At 50.1% G+C, this 8,503-nt stretch overlaps 1 protein-coding gene across 3 annotated transcripts; it reads left to right on the forward strand.

Annotated features, from left to right (window-relative positions):
- The first annotated feature begins 87 nt into the window (after positions 1-87).
- Positions 88-8,167, forward strand: RAD51 (RAD51 recombinase). Of its 3 annotated transcripts, none has more exons than XM_065065670.1 (10): positions 88-241; positions 1,487-1,573; positions 2,048-2,185; positions 3,052-3,169; positions 3,684-3,775; positions 4,669-4,763; positions 5,832-5,945; positions 6,521-6,650; positions 6,844-6,965; positions 7,229-8,167. In XM_065065670.1, the coding sequence occupies exons 2-10, from the start codon at positions 1,493-1,495 to the stop codon at positions 7,350-7,352; spliced, it is 1,014 nt and encodes a 337-aa protein (XP_064921742.1). In that variant the 5' UTR covers positions 88-241; positions 1,487-1,492; the 3' UTR covers positions 7,353-8,167. The 3 variants fall into 3 exon arrangements, with proteins under 3 accessions (XP_064921742.1, XP_064921743.1, XP_005509908.1); XM_065065671.1 differs by having other exon boundaries at positions 165-266; XM_005509851.3 differs by lacking the exon at positions 88-241 and having other exon boundaries at positions 987-1,573.
- The last annotated feature ends 336 nt before the right edge of the window (positions 8,168-8,503 follow it).

Here is an 8,503-nt window from a genome sequence, read left to right on the forward strand (position 1 = left end):
AAAAAGACAGGCTGCGTGCTTGATCTCTACGAGCAGATCGCCAGCCCTGCCCACGGCCCCACGCCGCATTTGCAGCGCTCCCGCGCGCGGGCAGAGGGACGCGGCCCCTTTAAGACGCCGTCAGGGAAGGGGCGGGGCTTTGCGCGCGTGCCGTCACGTGACGCGGTGGCGGGCTCCTCCGAACCGGTGGCGGCCGCGAGTGTCCGGAGCGAGTGACGCGGGACCGCCGGCCCCGCCGCGGGTGAGTGACCCGGGACCACCGCGGGGTGAGTGGCCGACCCGGGGCCCGCCGCGGCCTCCCGCTCCGCTGCGGGGAGCGGCCGGGTGAGCAGCGGCCTGCGCGCCGGTGGCCGGCCTGGCCTGGCGAGCTGCTCCGGCGGCCTGAGGGGCGGGGCGGCACCCGAGGCCGAATGTGAGGGGAAACGGGAAGAAACAGTGGAACTGGACGAGGTGGGAGTAGCCGGAGTAGGAAACAGACGGCGGTTCCGAAACGCGGTGCGTCCCGGAGGCGGTGGCGGCCGGGCCGGGGGTGCCGGTTGGGCCTGGGCCTCCTGCCCGTGGTGGCTCTGCTGTCCCCGGGGAACAGGCGGTGCGGGCGCGGGGCTGTTCCCGCTGTCCCGCCGTTTCCCCGCTGCCTCTGCTGTCCCCGCCGGACGCCGGTGTCCGGGAGGCCGTGGGTGTCCGGGAGGCCGTGGGTGTCCGTGCGGCTCCTCCAGGCCCGGGCGCGGCCCCTGCGCTGCGCTGTGTCCGCACTGTGCAGTCCCCATTCGCCCGGGTCCCCGGCCGTCGGTGCCCCCGTCCCGCTCCGCTGCCTGCTGTGCTGGAGCCCCGTCCAGGCTGCCGGCGTTGTGGTTGTGCTGAGGGCAGGATCCTGGGCACCGCCCCGCTGGGACATCCAGCGCCAGACCCGCCTTCTATCGTGACGCGGTAACTGCTTGCTAAATACTGCTAATGGCAAACTGTATTTGTTCTGTTGCACTCCTAAATACTATGGAGCTCTCAATGAGCCTCTTATTATTCTTTACAAGGTAACAAGAGTGGTTTGGATTTTTTTTTAATGTTTAATAGTATGTAGGAAAGCACACAAAAGGTATTTCTTACAGCGCTCCCATACCGTGCACTGAGAGATATGGGAGGGAGAAAACCATCACATACGGCTTAGGGTGATCTGTTGATATGTTCTGAACCACTTTCACAGTATCACAGTATGTTTGGGATTGGAAGGGACCTGGAAAGCTCATCCAGTCCAATCCCCCATGGAGCAGGAACACCCAGATGAGGTTGCACAGGAAGGTGTCCAGGCGGGTTGGAATGTCTGCACAGAAGGAGACTCCACAACCCCCTGGGCAGCCTGGGCCAGGCTCTGCCACCCTCACCATGAAGAAGTTTCTTCTCAAATTTAAGCAGAACCTCTTGTGTTCCAGCTGGCACGTATTTCTTGTTTGGATGCCTGTGCTGCATCCCAGAGTGGTTTGTTTTCTCCTAGGGGGCGATGGCGATGCAGCTGGAGGCAAACGCAGACACCTCGGCGGAGGACGAGAGCTTTGGGCCACAGCTCGTCTCCAGGCTGGAGGTGGGTGTGCAGTCAGCTCTAGAGCCACTTCCCAATACACCTGCTGCTCCTTTTCCTTCGGATCAAGTTGTATCTGAAAATCGTGTTGCTAAATTCTCACTTGGGTTTTGTCCAAAAAAAAACAGAACAAAGCAAAACCCCCACCATGCTCGCAGTTCTGTTTTGTGGGGCATTACCTGCTGTCTACCTTTTCCTAACATGTACTGGTTACCTCCAGCATCTATTAAACCAGATAATGGTATCTTCTGCTTTTCTGTGCCTTCTATATAATTAATAGCTGATGCAAACGTTGCACTGGTAAACAGATTTATTTATGTTCTCTGTGTATAAGTGAACAGGGACGTAACATTCAGTACGCTGACTTGTAACAAGGGGGTCTGGTCCAGATCTGCTGAAGCCAGTTGAAGGCATTCAGTGGAAGTTACGTTAGGGTACTTGTGTGGTAATATGTCCTTTTTTCCCTCTCCCTTTCAGCAATGTGGCATAAACGCAAATGACGTGAAGAAATTAGAAGAAGCGGGATTTCACACAGTTGAGGCTGTTGCTTACGCACCAAAGAAGGAGCTGCTAAATATTAAAGGCATCAGTGAAGCCAAAGCTGACAAAATCTTGGTAAGGGTGTTCTGGAAAAGCTTTAACTCAAGATACTCAAGAAGCTTTGTTTCCACTGGCTTAAAGTGTTCTGGTGATTTTGGAAGGTCTCTGTTGACATATACTGAGAAGGGCAGTGAAGATGGTTAGAGATAGATGTGACTTTTGATGCAAAGAGGCAAAAAACACTAAGACACCAAAACCACGAGAACACTTCAAGAAGCTCGTTAACTGAAGGAGCGGAACTGCCAGAGAGAGGGTCGGGCCCGTGTTCCCCGATTTGTCACACTCTTGCCCTGAGCATCCGCTCTTGGCAGTTGTCAAGGCAGAGGATCCCACTGTTCCTCTGTCAGGTTTTAATTACACATGTTAATTGTGTGTCTCACCGGGTGTTCACCCTGGGACCTGGGGTCTCCTTCTGGGGACGGAGCGTGAAGTCCGAGTTGCATCTTCTGGGGCAGAACGTGGAGTTTCTGCCAAACCAGTTCTTATTTATCCAAATCTGCCCTACCACGATGTTTAACTCCTGTCCTTTTCTTACTTTGCGCGTTTATTCGGTACTGGGCGGACAGCATTCCCGGCAGGCTGCGCGTCCGCCCCAGTGTGTGCAGCTTCACGGGGACAGAACTGACCTGCCGGGCTGGGGGACAGGAAGGGGGGCGTTTCCGTGAAATAAACAAAACGGATGTTGAAGCTTTTTCTTTGAGCAGAAGTTCAGTTCTGTTCAGAGGTACCAACTCATATATGGTATGTGGTATAAAATGTATGCATCAAATGATATAGGTGCTTCTCCATTTGGCAAAATAGAAAATTGTAGTATTAGTTACTGGAGGGGGTAACTGAATGGGATGAGCGCTCCTTGCACCGTTTGTTTGGGTTTTCTTCAGGCTGAGGCAGCTAAACTGGTTCCGATGGGTTTCACCACAGCAACGGAGTTCCACCAGCGAAGGTCGGAGATCATCCAGATCACCACCGGCTCCAAAGAACTCGATAAACTTCTTCAAGGTCATCACTTTATTTCTCTTTATTGATTAGCCTGCATTTTATGCTGTTTTTTCTGGTGAACGTGATCCTTGGACAAAACCCCAGAAGACACACGAGTTCAGGTTGAAGGGAACGTCTCCTCGAGTGCTGCTCTCCTGTATCACTGCTGATTTTCTATTAAGTGCTGCAGAAATCATTTTTAAACCTTTCAGTCATGGTGCAATACCCAGAGCTGTTCACTTTGCATGTTTCTAGTTTCCAGTCTATGACCTATTGAAAGGAAACAAAACCAGCTATCATCTTCTCCCCGTTCCTACTTGTAATCACAACTCAAGGCATTTCGGCTTTTCAGCATCTTCAAAATTACACTTATCTAAACTTCTTATCTGCAACGTGGACAAACCTCAGTAGGAAAAGCAACTTTTCCAAGTAGTGTGGAAACTTTTAACCAAAGAAAGTGTTTAGATGAGCTGCTGTAAGTGTCATAATTTATATGTCTGCTCTTTGTTTGAAGTATGTGACCTTTTTCTTTTAGGAGGAATAGAAACAGGGTCCATAACAGAGTTATTTGGGGAGTTCCGTACTGGGAAAACACAGCTGTGCCATACCCTGGCTGTAACCTGTCAAGTGAGTAGTGCGCTGCCCTGAAATCGAGGGTTCAGACAACACGGCTTTGGGATCTTTGCTCGTTTGTGCGCTTTGCCCAGCCGACACAGACGAGATTCGTGATAAAGAGCCTCAGAGAATACGAGTATTTTCATTTGTTCACAGCAAGCCCCCAAAACACCTGCAGCTCCCCTGGCGCTACTTGCAGCTTTCTAGGATCTTTGGTTTCGTGCCTAACATGCTTACTGGGATTACTGCAGCAGAAATTAAACCTGTCATGGTTTTTGCCTGTATTTGACATGTTCTGTAGTTTGTTTTCTTTTCCTGACAACAAAACTGAACAGGTTAGCCTTGTAGCATAATTCTAGGTCTTCAAAGCAGAGAAGCGGTTGATCTCTGTTCAGGTGCTCTGCTTTCTTGGCACCAGGAGTGCTGAAAATTCCAGAGAAGAAACTGTGTTGGGTTCACTGAGTTTCTGTGACTAGATGCATTTTTTCCCTAATATTAATGTGTCCTAAGCTTACTTCACTTATTTTTGTAAAAACCTTCAGCCAGCTCTTGCTGTCAGACAGTACATCAGTTTGCAGTAACTAATGTTAGTTCAAACAAATAATAGTCTTTACTACTTCTAAAGGCTGTTATTTCATAAAATATTAGAGGGTTTGGGCTTAATTTGGTCATTTAGTTAACACCTTTATGCACCTAGACGTCCCAGCTCCAGGTGAAGCTCCCATCCTCTTATACAGGTATCGGAGCTTGAAAACAGGAATCTTTCTTCTCACTTTTCCCAGATAAATGTGAGTTCAGTGACAATAGCTTGGTACGGTATTCGTTGTGCGATGGCGGTTGGGGGTGAAGGCAATAACTGGGTTCTTTGTTGGTATTTTATTTCATGTTTGTTTGTTTTCCTTTAGCTGCCCATCGACCGGGGAGGCGGGGAAGGAAAAGCCATGTACATCGACACCGAGGGCACCTTCCGCCCGGAGCGGCTCCTCGCCGTGGCCGAACGGTCTGTGCTTGCGGCTCTGGCTGAAGAAAGGGGTGCCATTACTCACGGGTTATCTTCGTTATTTAGCCAGGATCGCTGTGTAAATCAGCCTGTCGCCTTAAACTCACGGGACTGTTGCAGTAACAACTGTCCCTAAATCCAGCCAAACAAAAGGCTGTCTATTCTGGTTGTCTGCCCGCCTACCCGCATGTTAGATCGCTTTATCCGCTGTGACTTACAACGGTTTCTGGTTTCACTGGGGTATGTCAGTAGCTGGCATCACTGCCCTGCAGTGGGCTGGCTTCACTTCTTACCACTGTCTCTTTCAAGTCCTGTTTTACTGGTGCTGAGATACATTCAGAGATTTGTCTTAAATTCTGCCAATAACTTGAAACAAAGATTCTTTTGTTAAAGGTTAAAGCAACAGCGCTGGCAAAATGTTGTTAGGAAGTAGGAGCGCGTCCACTGACCGGCTGAAAAGCTGGTGTCCCGCCTCCTGCCTCTGCCCCAGGATGTTCTGATGTGACGTAGCGTGGAATGGAGAAGCAGAACCAATTACCTCTGTTCTCTCTCGTTGGAAAAAATGTGATGCAGTTCAGACCCAAGGAGGATAATCAACGGGCTGTCCAGATTCTAGGGGACTTCTCAAAGTCCCATGTGAATGATTTAAATACAAGATGTTGAATGTAGCTATCTATCTAGTTTTTTTTATTTCAGTAGTAAAACCCTGACAGAGGTATTGCGGGTGGAAGGCTGTTTATCACTGCTTTTATTAGCAATATATTGCTTTTGGAATGTCTGCTCCAGAACGGTAGCTTTCCTTGCCTATGGTTTTCTTTTCAAGCAAAATGCCAGCTGTTCTACTTTACTGTTGCTCCTAGGCAGGAAAATATCCTTTAAAACTGGTTTTTGATCATTCTGTGCTCTTTTCATCACCGAGGTGTGCTGCATTTGTCTGCTGTCTGGTTTTCTGTCTAAGACTCTCCCGAGAATGTGCATTTTTAGTTCTAGTTGTAGGTAAACGTGCTAAATGACTGCTCTCGATGAAGTTGGCACTTAGAGCGTGACTTTTCGCCCCGGTTTCTCCAGGTATGGCTTGTCTGGCAGTGACGTCCTGGATAACGTGGCGTACGCTCGAGGTTTTAACACGGATCACCAGACCCAGCTCCTGTATCAGGCGTCTGCTATGATGGCCGAGTCCCGGTAAGACTGGGGTGATTTTTGTGCGATACATGTTCATATCACATAATAATTCATGTGACAGAGCTCCCTGGGATGGTGAACACATCTGAAGTGATTGCAAAATTGTGAAATGTCAAAGTGAACCTTTACTTCCAAAGTTAACTTTAGTGCAATATATCCTTGCTTTCTTCAGTGCTTAGCACCGTTAGGTCAGGTTTTGTTAGTCTCAGACTGGAGTAGGCTTTGGCACACCCAGATAATAAGCTGGGTGTATCAGCTGTGAGTTATTACCTTGTGCTATTAAATGGTGGGTGGCAGCAACTGACTTGAACTGCGACAATGACGTTACTGTACAGAGAACAAGCACCAGCCTGAGGATCAATCTTACAGCTTGGTGTAGAGTTGTTTTCAGAAGTAAAGGGTGGTGATTTGGGGCACACCGAGCACTGCGGAAACCTGGCCTTGGAAATAAGATGTGTGGAGGTGGCGGATGAGCTGTGTAGGAACCTGTCCGTGGGGTCAAACCAGGAAATTCCAGGCTAGTTAATAAGAGTACAAGAAATGTCAGAACTCCGTTTGTGTTGCCGTGGCCGCAGGTACGCGCTGCTGATCGTGGACAGCGCCACGGCGCTGTACCGCACCGACTACTCGGGCAGGGGCGAGCTGGCGGCGCGGCAGATGCACCTGGCGCGGTTCCTGCGGATGCTGCTGCGCCTGGCCGACGAGGTGAGCGGGCGCTCGGGAGGGCTTCGCCAGTGTGTGCAGCGGGCTTTCTGCCCGCTCCCTGGCTGCTTCCTTGTATTTTGAGAGCATGACGGTGGTTGTGGACACCAAAAGTGCATTTTTTTTTTCTTTCTCCCCGCTTGGTTCAGGTGGTGGAAAATAACAGCATTGGGCTGGGTTGTTTCTCTCGGTACAGTTCGGCGTGGCGGTCGTGATCACCAACCAAGTGGTGGCGCAGGTGGACGGAGCTGCCATGTTCGCTGCAGATCCCAAAAAACCCATCGGAGGAAACATCATCGCCCACGCTTCCACCACGAGGTGAGAGAACAGCTTGTCACCTTCCCTTGGCCTCAGTTTGGGAGATGTCAGGAAAGGAGCCAATTACCTCTAAATTCTGGGTTTCCACATAGTCTGTCGATGGCTTTTCAGCAGATGAGCGCAACTCCGCGCACTCATGAATCTGCAGTAAAACCAGCGGTGTTTTCAGGAGTTCCTGTGTGCCACGTTCATGTGCTAACGTCACTTTTTAATGATGATGACAGCGATTAACCGACCTGTGGTGTTTCCTTCTCCCCGCACAGACTGTATCTGCGAAAAGGCCGCGGTGAAACCAGAATCTGCAAGATTTACGACTCGCCGTGCCTGCCCGAGGCTGAAGCCATGTTTGCCATCAACGCTGACGGCGTGGGCGACGCTAAAGACTGACCACAGCGCCTCGTGCCCCGGGGCACCCGCGGCTGGTGGCCGCAAAATCTCCTTTCTCTGGCCCCTTCCGGATCTCCAGCCGCTGGTCAAGCGCCAGCAGAATCTGCTCAACTTCAGCCTGAGAGCCCGTCAGGTGAACACGCTTTGAGCCACGTCTCGATGTTGCTCGGAAGAGCCCCGCGCTCTGGGTGTTGGTCACAAGTGACACTAAGGGGATGTCTCAGGATCGTATTTTCCTCCGGGCTGCTGCTCCAGCTGATCTTCCCGGTGATGCAGCGCAGTAAAGGCAAAGAGCGTGTGGCTGCAGTTGGTAACTCGGTGAATTTGAAATAGCATCGATGGCTTTGTCAAATAAGAAAAGTGTTGACTTAACTACTTAAGGGATTGCTCTAATTGTCAGATAAAGCAGAAGGGTTTTCCACAGTGCCATGGCAGGGATTGGTGATGGTCACAATCCCCCTTCTTTATGTTCATTTTGGCTGCAAAATGCTGGGTTTGGGCAACTGTTAATTTACATTTCAGTTACATTCCTTTTTGTATTTCATTAATTCTCTGTAGAAATCTGCTTTTAATAAAAAGGCCCATGAAAATAGCGATGACAGTACAGGTTTCTGGTTCTGCAGGTAGGAAGAAAATTCGCAACTCTTCATCGCTCGGTCTGGGTTCTTGCTGCTGCTGCCGGGCGTGCGCCGACCCGTGCTGCGCTGCCCCGCACGGGCTTCAAAGAGCTTGTTGAGGTTAAAAAGGTTCTTTAGTATTATGCACTATTTTTATGTAAGCCATCTATTGTGATTAAAGAGAAGAATATCACAGTGGTGGGTGGCAGCAAAGATCTCTTCCTTGTTCTGGTTCTCTGGGATGATTTTTCTGCAGCTTCTCCGGTCTCCACAACGTTTGGAACATCGTTGGCTGGGGAGCAAAGTTTGGTTCATTTAAACACAAGAACCTTTTGAAAATCTTTTTCTGAAGCCATGGTGTGATGTCCTGGTAGCAGCTGCACAGCCCCGTGTTTCCGTGGAGGGTCTGCGTCCCCGACAACGCAGTGCAATGAAACGCTAATTAAACAAACTTATTGCCAACGCTGCTTTACCTCAAGGAAGCATAATTAATAGTCCTTGAGGGAACATTTGAAATACTTACTTAAGGTTTCC

This window comes from Columba livia, chromosome 5 (assembly GCF_036013475.1).
Source record: "Columba livia isolate bColLiv1 breed racing homer chromosome 5, bColLiv1.pat.W.v2, whole genome shotgun sequence".
In the NCBI taxonomy this organism is placed as follows: domain Eukaryota; kingdom Metazoa; phylum Chordata; class Aves; order Columbiformes; family Columbidae; genus Columba; species Columba livia.

Coding starts and splice junctions, on each gene's coding strand:
- RAD51 (XM_065065670.1), top strand. CDS start 1,493: ATGGCGATGCAGCTGGAGGCAAACGCAGACACCTCGGCGGAGGACGAG. Junction 2,186..3,051: donor CCAAAGCTGACAAAATCTTG/GTAAGGGTGTTC, acceptor GGTTTTCTTCAG/GCTGAGGCAGCTAAACTGGT. Junction 5,946..6,520: donor GCTATGATGGCCGAGTCCCG/GTAAGACTGGGG, acceptor CCGTGGCCGCAG/GTACGCGCTGCTGATCGTGG.